We start from the raw sequence: 13,656 nt of genomic DNA, 5'->3' as shown, positions 1-13,656 counted from the left end.
TGCCGTCCCCGCAGCAACCTGCCAAAGACATTAGAGCGCTGCCTGGTCTGTGTAACCTGTGGCTGTGACATCATCGGCTGATGTGGATGTGAGCGGATGTGCAGAAAATCCACTGCTAATCTGCAGACCTTGCAAACAATGCACACTCTGCATAGAAAATTAAAGCTGGATAAGAGCTCATTACACAGTGGCAAGGTCAATGCTCTTGTAAATGCATGATTTGGGACTTGTCTCTGAGTGTCACTGTGGTGGTAAAGCATTCCTGCAGCTGTGCAGGGCCACTGGTGTCAGCAAATCTTACTTGGAAATGTAGATTCAGTGAATTTGGTAGAGACAGAAGATCTCAACAAGTAAAGAATGAATCAGCAGCATAGAGGATGCATAATGCAGAGGGATGGCCTGTGAGCTTTTAAATGTGCAATGATAACGTGCAGCATAATTCCACACCTTTCCCACTGTATTTCAAGCCTCATTACCGTGCCTACACAGAGCTGTTTCAGACGTGACAACAGCTATTCTTGTCAACCGTGCATCAGAGACACACATCTTCATAGCAGGTGCATCGCTGGTTAGATGGTCCAATTAAAAAAAGATACATCAGTGAGAGAGAGTATTGGATTTTAGGGTTTTATTCCAGTGCAAACATTTTGGGAGTGTGTGTGCTGTGAATGTTAATTCATGAAAGAAGTTCTATCTATCCAGAAGAATCTATGTGTATAATCAAAACTGTAGCACCATCTGCTGGCCAGGCTTGGATAAGACAAGAAACAGAAGAAAATACCTGGCTTTTCTATAAGGAATGCCCACTTTTGTATCATGGTACATATATTCAGTTTCTTCCTCCACTACTCTTAAGCACTTATGAGGCCTCAGATAATATTCCCTCAGCTTTTCAGAATATCACCCTCATTTAATAAGGTCTAAAAGTGTGGAGGACAGCTTTGACTGTGATGGATGAGAAGTCATTAAGAGGTGAAGGCTATTCTTAGGTCTTGGTTAATCTTAACAGTCTTTGAATATCAGGCTCTATGTCAATGGTTGGGAACTTTTTGCTGTATCTTTTAAAGGGCTCTCCCTCTGGCCCGATGAGGAATTTCTCAAAGTTCCAAGAGACATCGGTCCTGCTGATGGGACTCCAAACCAGAAATTTGGGGTCCTGCATGAGGGAGGTGGGGTCGTCATCGGGGTAGGGGAGCTTGTCTTTAAGATAGGCAAAGACCGGATGCGTGTTTGTTCCGTTGACGTCACACTTCTCAAAGATGGTGAAGCTGGGCTTGAAGCCGCCGCCTGGACGCACGTGCTGCAGGGAATTCAGGATCTCACCATTGCTGCAGTTCTCCTGCAAAATACAAGTGTTTGTTTTCATATTGTCGGTGAAGATTCTCAGCTATCCAGATTATGGTAGTCACAAGTGCTATATCGTAGGCAACTGGACTTTCTTTAGTTCTGAAGAAGCTTCTTGGATGAGAGGCAAAAGGTCTCCAAGAAACTCTAAGTCCAGTTGCCTACAGTATAGCACCCATGATTGTTTTCATATTGCCTAGATGTTTTGTACTTCCTGGCAATATTGTAATGGCTCTAAGGCACATAGTTAGCCTAATTATGGTGATAACTGGAATTAAGCTGATTACACTGAAAACAATAAAAGCATCTCTATAAGTGTGTCAGGCAGATCCTTGAAATCTAAATGTAATATCAAAGCTAAAGTAGCAGATATGATTTTCACACTATGCAGACTTGTTGTTCTGATGGAGCTGCTGTCATGGCATCAGGACTGAATGGAGTACAGACTCATCCCCCAGGCTCTTTTCCTGTTATATACATGATATTGGATTTTTTGCAAATATTCGATGTGCTGATATTGAACAGCTCATTTGACCGATAACCGATACCGATATATCCACTTTTTTCCCTACCTAATTTTAGTGATCATCAACTCTCTTCTGTAATGGATTTAACAATATATTATGCATGCATACTCTTATCATGATGGCCCACTTTATAGTAGGAAAGCACGCAATTTCAGCACATCATCAGTATCGGCAGAGAAAAGCTTTAAAATGAAATATTGGCATTGGCCTGAAATCAACATTTCTGCTGATAAGATGACACTTTAGTTATACAACATTAATTAGACAAAATAGGTCAGATTTGCTCTGGTCATGAAGTGTCAGGGTTGTTTCAGGTAGAGCATCATCCAAGCCTGGTAAAGTGGTATTAATTATACAGTATTGTTTGAAAATGATACATGAAAATAAATATGCCATGTTTTACATGCAACCTAAGGTGAAGCAGGTTTCTTTTTGTTGCTCAGTGAATGTGTACATTTTGAAAAGCATTGTATGTTACGTCAGCACCTGACGATGGGTCATCATGATGAGAGTGGGCATAATAACATATTATTCCACGACAGGAATGACTTCATATTCTCTGCAATTAGGCAGAAAAAATGTGCATCTATCAGTATAGCAATTTTGGTCAAAATTAGTTGGGAAATATCAGCATATTGGATATCAACATAAATGCAATGTTATGCATCCCTACTTTACAGGTATAATGGGAATTTAGTCTCAGTGGGTGAAACAAATATTGGAAAACCAAGATACAAAGAGAAAGCTCAAAATCCTGTTTAAAATGATCAAACAACTGATTAAATTGGCTTTAAACAGAGTTCAAGTGAAGCCTGCAATACAGAAAAATGTATTTTATATCCAGAGAAAGCACTAAGGTGGGTGAGAATCTGTATTAACAAGTCAGCTCATACAGCAGGTTTGACATGAATAATAAAACATCATCTGCATATATAGTAAATTGATGAGATTTACGGCCTATATGAAGACCAGATATTGTAGGGTTAACCGACCTGATATCCAAACTGGTTACAGGGAAAACCCAGGACCACCAGCCGATGTGGGTACTTGCTCTGAAGCTGGTTGAGCTCACTGTAGTCCCGGGTGGTGGTGCCTCAGAGCGAGGCCACATTCTCTATCAGGACCACCCGTCCCCGAAACACGTTGAAATCCACCGAGTCCCCCTCCAGCGTGGTGGCTTTCAGGTCGTAGAAGGTCTTGGCGATGAACGTCATCTCGACTCCTGTGCTTCCTCAGTGGAGGCAGAAGGGATATCAACGTGTGACTGTATCCAACTGCTCGGTCACCTGACTCACTTGGGGCAGAATGCTGCCTTTCATGGGTGTCGAATGGCTCTGCAGGAAACTGATCTACACCTGACACACGACACTCTTTTACTTTAAGTCCCAGATAGACTGATGTAACTGATTGTAAAACCACACAAGTACATGAAGTAGTTTTTGCATCATTTACAATAATGTGTGTTATCTATTTGGGATAAGCTTTTAAAAGTGTTTAAATTTTGAATATCTTTGCATTTATGTGCCGTTAATGATTGGAATACTTTTAATATTTAAGTATTACTCCGCGTATGTGTTTGACATGCTCATTGTAAAAGGAAAATAGGGAAACAGCATGTATTATGGCTTATCTCTACAACATGTATCAGTTTCCTCAGTCATCAAAAATTTAAAAGTGTGATCACCTGTCTTTCAGAGCAGCTGATAAAAAATAAATGAACCTACTGTCTGAACTCTGTGTTGACCTAACTTCACTCTCAATCCAAATGTAGTGACTCAGCAAGGCTCAGATACCCAATTCATTTCTTTTAAATATGGCAATTTAAATTTATTAACTTATACATTGCTTAAGTTTTTTTGCAACATCCATGAGTTTCAAACATTATATTAAAATGTCATATCTGTGGCACCTCAGAAAACCCTGAAAACATCATATTAAGCAGCAGTAATGCTGCTTAAATGCATAACATACAGTAGGCAATACCAGTCACATTCATAAAACAAACTGTACATATACATTCAGGATGGTAAACAAACATGCACTGCATTTAGAACAATCATCATCGAACATGGCACAACACTGCCTCCGTCGAGGAAATAAGCTCATTGTAAAAGAATCCAACCCTGCTTGGTTTGAGTTTCGAGGTGTAAATAATTTAACTCTGTCCTCTGGCTACCTTGTTGTAGCATATACACTGTTTGCAACTGAATAAAACGACCTCTTGGGTATGGATCCACAAGTTACCAATCGATTTGTCGATATACAGTGCACAATATACAAGTTATAAATAAAGAGAGCGTGTGCACTGGTAGTTTTGTTGGAGTAAACGGATACAGAGCAACCTTCATGCAGGGTTCAGTGATAATGCAACAGATTGAGCCCTCTGCTGATGGCTGCTGCTAACTACATTTACTGACTTAGGAAAAGTGAAACCAAAGGAGCACCCTCCTGGCCAACAGGTCACAGTATCTATGAACAAGGCAGAGGAGTGCTGAGTCAAGTCACAGTGGGGAATGAAATGTCTTTAGCTACAGTATTTGCCGTGTGACGGCCCTCTTTCTAACAGGCGCAGCTCTTCTGTGTGTTGTTGTTGTTGGTGGCGGTGCTTTCACTGCTTTTCTCTTCTTCCAGTCCAGCCTGCGCCAGATAATCATCCAGAGATCCCAACAAGTTGTCCACATCTCTCTTGTGAGCCTGCAGTACCAGTTCTGTCACACGAGTGAAGGCCTGAAGGAAGGAGCAAGTCAAAAAAAATACTTTAGATAATAACTAAGAATGTAGCAGGAAGTTCCCCGCAGTGTTTCATTCACATTTTTAACGTGACAGTGTCTATTGAGTTGCATCCTGTCTCCTACCTCAGTGATGTTACTGCTCGTGGAGGCACTGGTCTCAAAGAACTCCATCCCATAGGATTCTGCTAGCTGCAAGATCCAGTTGTAATGGTTAGAAGGAAGTACGACAAAAGGTGTTTGATAGCTTTAGCCAGTTTTCTCCACAAGTAAATGAACTCAGGGTTTAGGAGACTGGATGTTGGCACTTATTAACTGGCCTTTCATTTGTTTTTAAAGTGGAACTAGACAAGGGTCAAGGGTTTTCACTTTATCTTTATGAAGTACATGTTGATTGCACTGTAATGGCTACAGAATAATGACACCATCAACATTTCGATTGGTTCCATATAAGCCTTGCTTTCACTATGCAAATCTGTCTGTCTCTAGGTATGATCTCCTGGGAAAATGAAGGCTCAATTTATAGCACAAAGGAAGCATGTTAACCATTGCGCAACCAAAACGGGAAGAGGATAGCACTTTTGTTTTACCTGATAACTATCAGTTGCTATCCACTTTCCAATGGCTATCTGTATACATTTTTTGAAATTACTATCTCAAGTAGCGGAAATGGTGGACAGTAGAACAACCACTGAAGAAGCTTCTTGGATGAGAGGCGAAAGGTCTTCAAGAAACGCAAGCAAGTCCAGTTGCCTACGATATTAGCACTTACTAGAACAACCAAAGTAAAAGGACAACCAAAGGTAATCCTAAGTACTATATTGTAGGCAACTGGACTTGAGTTTCTTGAAGACGTTTCACCTCTCATCCAAGAGACTTCTTCAGTTCTTACGGACTGGTGCGGAGTCGCAGGCTTACTCTGTGTGGGTGTGAACCCTCACAGAGTCACAGAGGTCGCATGTGAATCGTTGATACCTGGCCATTATGTGTCGTTAGAGTTAGATGGGTCCAGGTGTGAATGGGTGTAAAGTCATTTGGGGAGGAATCCCAAGACTGCGTTGCCGGTGGGTAATAAGTGGTGTCGTAGGCCACCTCCTGTGTTTAATGATAGGTCGTTCCAAAGTAACAAAAGGGGCAGAAAAAAAGCTGAGAAGTCAGTTTCCACTTGGGTCATTTTTGGAAAAAATTAAATTCTGTTTTTACCATAATAAAGTATTAAACCAAACTGTTGTATTGAGGTGTTTGTCTTTTAAACAAGTCTGCCTACCATTTAATCCTAGCGACGACTACTGGGCATTTTTTGTTTCTTTTGTATGTAGGGTGTCTACAGGTACAAGACACTTTAATTCAATGCTTTTTAAGACTTTTTCAAAATTATTTTCAACCAAATTTAAGACTGATCTTTGAACAAGTCATCTTTATCTTATTTAAGCATTGCAGGTAAGTTTAAAGATCAGTATATATACAGTCCAATGCACAGGTAGGTTTTATGTAGGAATATTGTTATTAGAGTGAGTTAGGCTGCAGCCAAGACCACCTAAATGAAACCAAGTCATGATCAAGACCAGACCAGTGAAGAGTCCCACACCGCATGACACACTCAGGATAAAATGTGGAACATGAAAAACCATAGGCACTGCCTCAGAAAACAAATGAAAATTCCTCTTATTTACCTCTTTTATATCCACACTGTATAGACGGTATGTGTGTATGTAAAAGTGCATCATGAGAAATGTGTTGTAAATAATCAAAAGGCACTGCAGAAGTCAATTTTATGTTTTTTTTTCTTTGATTACCATAAACACACACATACAAACATACAACATACAAGTTGAAACCAACTCCTATACCTTTAATAAACTTTTTTACACATGCAATTTTGACTAAAATTAAGACTATTTAATGACTTTTAAAGGCCAAATATTTGTAAAGTTAAAGACATTTTAAGATTTTTATGGACCTGCAGACACCCTGTGTATATCTACAACATCCTACATGTACATTAACACCATCTTATGGAACTCTGTCTGTGTGTCTGTTCCACGTTTTTCTCCTCACTGACTTGGTCAATCCATGTGAAATTTGGCACAGTGGTAGAGGGTCATGGGAGGATGCGAATGAAGCAATATTACATCAGTTGGCCAAAGGGGGCGCTATAGCAACCGATTGAAATTGCAAACTTTGAATGGGCACATCTCATGCCCCGTATGTCGTAGAGACATGAAACTTTGCACAGAGATGCCTCTCCTCGTGAGGAACAAATTTGACTCAAGAACCCATAACTTCTGGTTATATAGATTTTCCGCCATATTGAATTTTTTTGAAAAACACTTAAAATTGATCTCTTCCTAGAAGTTTGACCGATCTGCATGAAACTCTGTGAACATAATCTAGGGACCAATATCTGAAGTTCCCTCTTGGCAAAAGTTGGAAAACTTACTAAAACTGAGCTTCTATAAGGCAATGAATATTGCGGAGGGCGTGGCTCATCACATAAAGGTGTATAACATCTCAAGGGTTTCACCGATCACCACGCAACTTTGTAGGCATATGACCACACATAATCTGAGGGGACCCCTCTATTATTGATCCCATCAAACAAAATGGGGGCGCTAGAGAGCTAATTTATTATCTAGGCCTAACTGCTATATCGATTTTTACTAAACTTGGTAGATATGTAGAACAGGACGCCTCAAGGTGACTGGAGAAATTTAACTCTAATTGGCAACTGGGTGGCGCTATAACAACAGAAAAATGATTAAAAATGGCTAAAATACGACCGAGCACTGTGGCTCCCCCTATGGACCAATGTTTTGTTTTTTTCTAATTTTTGGTATGACTAAGTCATGGTACGGTATGCTGTACATAATCACGGAAACTGTCAGTGTGTCATTCTGTCTGTCCCACGCTTTTCTACTCACTGACGTGGTCAATCTATGTGAAACTGCACATAGGCATTGAGGATTGGCATAGGTAGAAGGTGACAAAGCTACCAATGGGTATGGACTAGTATAAGTTATATTGCAAAAAAGACCACAAAAAAACACTAATAAAACCCACAAAATAAGTTTGAGTCACACCTTGCTTCCTTGTTCCCTTGTCACCTGCCTCCTCAGCTCTTCATCAGACTTGTTTCCTACCAAGATCCTCTGCACCTTGCCTGGGGCGTACTGCAAAACAACAACACCCAAATACCAGACAGACAGCACCGAGATAAGGGACTTCATCATCTTGTCACTCACACTAAGCCACTGGATGTGCAGGAAGCATCAGCAGCGCACTGAGAGGTAGAACAAATACTGAGTGACCGTGAAGGGCAAGCGAGTGAAATGAGAGTGCTTATTGGACTTACTTCATCCACATCACCGACCCACTTCACCAGGTGCTGAAAGGACGACTCGCTTGTGATGTCGTACACGAAGATGATACCCTGGACAAGAATCCATGAAAAGGGATTAAACAATGAATGCTACAGTAACACATGTGAGGGTAACTTGATCATACGGAGGGGTCACCTGTGCACGCCTGTAGTACTGTTTGGTGATGGTCTGATAACGTTCTTGCCCGGCCGTGTCCCTGCACAGAGGACAAACACACATCAGCACAGGAGGACCACACAATATGTCCATCATTAGCGTACTGAAAGTGCAATAAAATCATACATGACTCACCATATCTGTACTCGCACCCTGATGCCATCTAGCTCTAGTGTTTTCATCTTAAAATCAACTCCTATAACAAAAGAAGCAGAACACATTAACAGACACATGTTGTGATGCAGCTGCAAACACCTTCACAAGGTCAAACTGGAATCACTCGAGCACTTGTGACAGATTGGTGACAAATCTGGGCTATTGTGTGTTAGTGAGCACTTAATGAGTCCTGCTCAGAGACACTATTATCCCAAATGAGTAGTAGCTCAGGCACAGCATAGTGTCAGCTTTTAAATCACTGTGTGGCCACCAGGGGGACGTAACTGATGTGAACTACAGCTGTGTGTTTTAGCTGCTGGGTAACAGGACATATGTGACATGTGACAGGACAGGAGCTGCTGCCAACAACCAGGATGCATCACTTAAAATCAGTTCATCAGTTTATATTAAAGTCAGTAAATCAATTCTTGTGTGTTTTGTGTGTTATTTGGTTTATAATTATATTTTAGTCTTCCTAAACTGTTCTAACTAAAGGCCTACTGTATCAGTGGTATATTAGCTTCAGTAATAATTCATATGCTGATTATTTTCCTGATTATTCGGTGGTGGAAAAACACCCGTCACACTTTTGTGAAGTCAACATCTGCACGTTGCTTATTTTGTCTCACTAACAGTCCAAAACTCTGAGATCACTTAAGACAGAAAAGCAGCAAGGCCTCAGAGTAGAGAAGCTGTAGCAAAATAATGTTTCTCTGAAAAATAAAATCAAATGGTTCATTTATGGGGCTTTTTTTCTACAGCAGACCTGTCAAAGTAGGACAGGAGATGCACTTGTGTTAATAACATTAATAACATTAGTGTAGTTCAGTTTTCACACTTGCAGCCTCAGCTCAGTGACGATATATATTTTATTTTAATATTTTAATTTTTATATCCTAAGTAGCGTAATGCACATTCTATTTTTACTTTATTTTATTTCATTGCTTCATTACGGAAGCATATTGCACTCACTTGACAAATAAAATAAAAAAATCTGTTTTACTGAGTAATTTTTTCTGTTTTTCAGTGTAATTTTTTCTGTTTTTCATGGTATTTTTGTTTCTGTTTTTCGGGGTAATTTTTTTCTGTTTTTCATGTTATTTTTGTTTCTGTTTTTTGGGGTAATTTTTTTCTGTTTTTTCATGTTATTTTTGTTTCTCTTTTTCGGGGTAATTTTTTCTGTTTTTCTGAGTATTTGCTTCTCGCGAGATTTTGAAGTATCTCCTCTCCTCGTTCAGGAAAAAAAATTACCACGAAAAACAGGGAAAAAATTACTCAGAAAAACAGAAAAAATTACTCACAAAAACAAGACTTTTATTATTTGTCAAGTGAATGCAATACGCTTCCGTACTTTATATTTACTTGCTTTTATTTCATAATCTTATTCTTACTTCTTATAATTCTCTTTTCTTTACATGGGAGCAACCGTAAATAATCATAATTTCCCTTTGGGGATCAATAAAGTATTTCTGATTTTGATTAAAGGTATACTATGTATGATTTTAAAAAAATGTGGAGAGAAAGAAAAAAAAAAAGTAATTCCCTCTCAATCATCATTTATAACCCACTAGTGTTTTTATCTGCAAAGAGACTCTGCAGCCCTCTCCCTGTATATCTCTAACTCTCGCTTTATTTTCTGTGTTTGACATGTTCATGGGTGTGTACCCCTACGGCACTCAGGTGAGGTTGCAGCTTCATAAAAAGATGTGACAAGGTGCCAGACCGTAAGCAGCAGGCATCCAAGACAGACGGCAAAACCCCAACAGGTGCAAATCTGGAATCTGGAACAGTGTGACAGTGCAGATCCACTTCCTGTCAAGCAACTAATCAAAGAGTTGACTAAGCATTTCAGCTCCACTATACTTTCCTGTACTACACTATACTGTACAACTGCACTTTTTGCTTTTTCTGAATAGGGCATTTTGTTGATTTGGTGATATTTAAAGAGAGAGTGAAACAGTGACTGACTCCACAAGCTGGCAGAATTTCTGCTTAAGAAGTTATATCCACGAGTTTGATTTAAATATGAGACTTCAAATGAATCAGAGAATATGCCCTCTGTACACTCCAGTAAAATCATATGAAAAAATCTAATGGTGTTCCTTTAGTCAGTGTCAGGTAAGATAAGATAGATTTACAAAGATGTGCTCAAAGTGCATTCCGTATGTGCGACAGTCTCGGCCACATATTTTTTGGTGTTGACAAATAATACATCCACTGAGGGATGCCTGGTCTCCTAACCAACTTAAAAATAATACTTGGAAGAAAGAATGATTTTCAGGCACTCATACATGGAGCAGGAACAGATGCATTTGTATTAAGTTAAAAAGCTTTTACTCTAAAACATGGCTGCTTACATTTAAATACCGACCAGTACCAACCAGAGGTCTCTGTCAGGGTGTAAAAGGGTGCACAGGAGTCAAGTATTTTATAAGCTTGGCAGGGGGTGTCAGGCAGTCTTGGTTAATGAGTGAGCAAAGGTAGGTGACAGCATTGGATTACAGTGAGAGGCCATTTTGAAAGTGACACACCTCCACAAATGTTCAGCGAAAGAAAGAAAAAGCCCTGTACTAAAATCAAAAATTACTTCAATTACTACAAATATATATAAAAATAAATAAATAAAATAATGAAAAATTATGTAAAAAAAAAGAAAGAAAGAAAGTAAATTAATACTGTACTGGAATATGTACTATTTGATGATATATACCTTTGTTACACATCTCTTTTTTTTTTTTTTTTTTAAAAAGTAAAATAGTTAAAGAAAACTTTATAGGGTACACACACTGTTTAGAAAAGGATAAAGAGGAAAGACAGTCTTAAATCATGCTGGTTAAACTGCTGTAAACCCACAATACTCTTTGTATCTGCAAGTATATTCATGTACTATAATTTTTTTGTAATCGATTGTCTGCTTGCAATTATCCCTTTTAATAATTGGAAGAAAAGATAAGACCGTGTGTGATATTGGGCTTAAGAAGACAGTGTTTCAAATTCAAATGTATTTTTATACAGTGTTAAAGAACTTATGTCATGGCGTGTTTTCACTTTAAAACAAAAGCAGTTTCACAGTTGGTCCTCTGAGCCTTCGTCATGTGTAGCTCACTGTGGTCATTCTTGTGGGACATAAAACCTTTAAGCTTGCCCATCCTCCTGAGACCCTGTGTCCTCATATGAGGACGTCACATTTTGGGTTTACTTGACCTTAAAGGAAATGACCACTTTAGAATAAAAATACAGACAGTACTTACTCACCTTCATGCCGACAAGAAGTCCAGGGTAGTTTTTGGATCCACAAAACTCATTTGGGGTATCGGAGGATAACAGCTAGCCAGATTTTCCACACACTTGAAGTGCATGGAACCCCACGTCCAAAATCATTTTGAAAATGAAATAAAACTCCGCTAATGCATTTTGAAAACGTCAGAACGGCTCGTCTGTCGTAACCCAAGTGCCCTGAAGCCGCAGCATGCAAAACTGACGAAGATGTAATTTACTCCACTTTTATAGCATCATTTCTCACCATGGTCAGTTAGCCTGCAACTTGCAAGACTCAAGAACAAGAACGTCTCTGAACGTTCTCGAGTCCTGGGCACTTGGATTACGACGGACGAGCCGTTGTGACGTTTTGAAACGTATCAGCTGAGTTTTATTACATTTTCAAAATGTGGGTACCATGCACTTCAAGTGTAGCTGTTATTCCGGCTAGCTGTTATCCTCCGATACCCCGAACAAGTTTTGTGGATTAAAAAACTACACTGGACTTCTTGTCGGCATGAGGGTCAGTAAGTACTGTCTGTATTTTCATTCTAAAGTGGCCATTTCCTTTAACTTAGACCTGTTGTCCTCATTCGTGGACACTTTTTTGTGCCATCTAGTGGCAGTAAGAGCACAATACACTAATACATGTACAAACAAGATGGCAGCCACCTCTGCCAAGTCAGTCTAGCAGCTGATCCTGACACGAAAGTCGACAAGATCTAAAACCTGATCACATTGTATGGTTGAAACTTGTTTGATTATGATTAATAATGTTTGTAGTTTGATATGGCAACAAATTGACCAATTTTAGCAACAGTAACAAGCGTTTAAAACGGTCTCATTTGAGGACATTGAGACTTAATCATTGACAATGTTGAGTTTTTTATACTTATCAGGTCCTACTGATCCCAAATAGCTAGGAGAAATTAAAAATGCATTCCAAACAAAAGCTCAGATCTCAGGAGGATATTTAGAAAATGTGTCAGCGCTGTGTCACTAATGTTTATGTAACATAAGCAAAGCCATGTCTCCAACAGGTCTGTTTAAACTGCCGCAGTGTCAGAGCCTTCTTGTTCCCACAGCACTCTGACAGACACTGTGCTGAGAGAAACGGGGAACACAGATGTGGAGGGAAACCTTCTTACATTTCCCAATAATCACAACATCAGAGATCTAAAGCTTTCTCACATAACTGGGTTTAATCCCATGTAAAGCTCTCCTGAGATCCAGCGTGCAGCTCTCAAACCCTTTACCCTGAATTCACTCAGCACTGCAGCACTTTCTCAAACAGCCACAACACAGCACACAGCACACAGCCCAGCATGTGTCCACTGTTCTTCTTTGCCTATGTGGAAATAATTTACTTTTGTTTAAAGCCACTTCCCTTCCACTCATTAGCCAGGAAGGGGCAGCAGTGATATGAGGCACTAATGTGTGTATCTGTCTTCAAGTGTCATTTTGTGAATAAAAACAGGATATTTAACACTTTGAGGGCAGAGAAAATATTTATTTTCCTGTGCACCTTCCTGTCCATTGTTACTGTGACAGTTAACATCCTTTAATATCTTTCTTTAGGGATATATTTGTGTCAGAAAATATACATGTTAGTGTGGTCAGTGCGGCTTTGTGAGCACTAGTTTTTCAGTCAGTTTAACCTGAGGCACTTTGCACTAATCCTACCAGCTCAGCAGGCCTGTTTAAACACTCTGACACAAAATGGAAAATTACACTCAAGTTTTCTTAAATTCAATTAAAAAGTTGCCTCCTATACATTTACTCTGTAAAAAAAAACTATATACTGATGTTTATCCGGTTCAAGCTGCGGCCGACATGGAGCCACAGGATGGGTTTTCACACAGGCGTCACTGTAAACTTGTTGCATGTCTTACCGATGGTGGAAATGTGTGTGGGGTCAAAGTCACTCTCCGTGAACCTGCGCAACATGCACGTCTTCCCGACCCCCGAGTCTCCGAGCATCAGCAGCCGGAACAAGATGTCGTACTGTTTAGCCATGACCATAAACTATAATAGAGGACAAAGCATGACTCCTGCTGCATGTAGCTCTGGGCTCTGTGCTGCTGTGTGCGGCTTTCAGGGACACTC

General features: G+C 39.7%; 2 protein-coding genes across 2 annotated transcripts; both read right to left on the bottom strand.

Annotated features, from left to right (window-relative positions):
* Positions 1-613: 613 nt before the first annotated feature.
* On the bottom strand, positions 614-3,187 carry gpx2 (glutathione peroxidase 2). The gene is made up of 2 exons (XM_033643227.2): positions 2,864-3,187; positions 614-1,339 (listed from the first exon to the last, which is right to left on the bottom strand). Exons 1-2 carry the CDS (start codon positions 3,083-3,085, stop codon positions 986-988), a joined length of 576 nt encoding a protein of 191 aa, XP_033499118.2. The 5' UTR covers positions 3,086-3,187; the 3' UTR covers positions 614-985.
* Positions 3,188-3,657: 470 nt separating this feature from the next.
* On the bottom strand, positions 3,658-13,647 carry LOC117266752 (ras-related protein Rab-15-like). Its single transcript, XM_033642084.2, has 7 exons — positions 13,443-13,647; positions 8,272-8,332; positions 8,116-8,176; positions 7,953-8,030; positions 7,681-7,770; positions 4,727-4,792; positions 3,658-4,598 (listed from the first exon to the last, which is right to left on the bottom strand). Exons 1-7 carry the CDS (start codon positions 13,570-13,572, stop codon positions 4,431-4,433), a joined length of 654 nt encoding a protein of 217 aa, XP_033497975.1. The 5' UTR covers positions 13,573-13,647; the 3' UTR covers positions 3,658-4,430.
* Between the last annotated feature and the right edge of the window lie 9 nt (positions 13,648-13,656).

This window comes from Epinephelus lanceolatus, chromosome 15, assembly GCF_041903045.1.
Source record: "Epinephelus lanceolatus isolate andai-2023 chromosome 15, ASM4190304v1, whole genome shotgun sequence".
Taxonomy (NCBI): domain Eukaryota; kingdom Metazoa; phylum Chordata; class Actinopteri; order Perciformes; family Serranidae; genus Epinephelus; species Epinephelus lanceolatus.
This window is presented reverse-complemented; position numbering and strand designations above follow the sequence as displayed.

Excerpts from the sequence above, each read along its gene's own strand:
- LOC117266752 (XM_033642084.2), bottom strand. The coding sequence starts at position 13,572 with ATGGTCATGGCTAAACAGTACGACATCTTGTTCCGGCTGCTGATGCTC. Across the intron at positions 8,031-8,115 it reads AGTACTACAGGCGTGCACAG|GGTATCATCTTCGTGTACGA; the intron begins GTGACCCCTCCG and ends ATTCTTGTCCAG. Across the intron at positions 4,793-7,680 it reads CAAGGGAACAAGGAAGCAAG|CTAGCAGAATCCTATGGGAT; the intron begins GTGTGACTCAAA and ends TGGATCTTGCAG.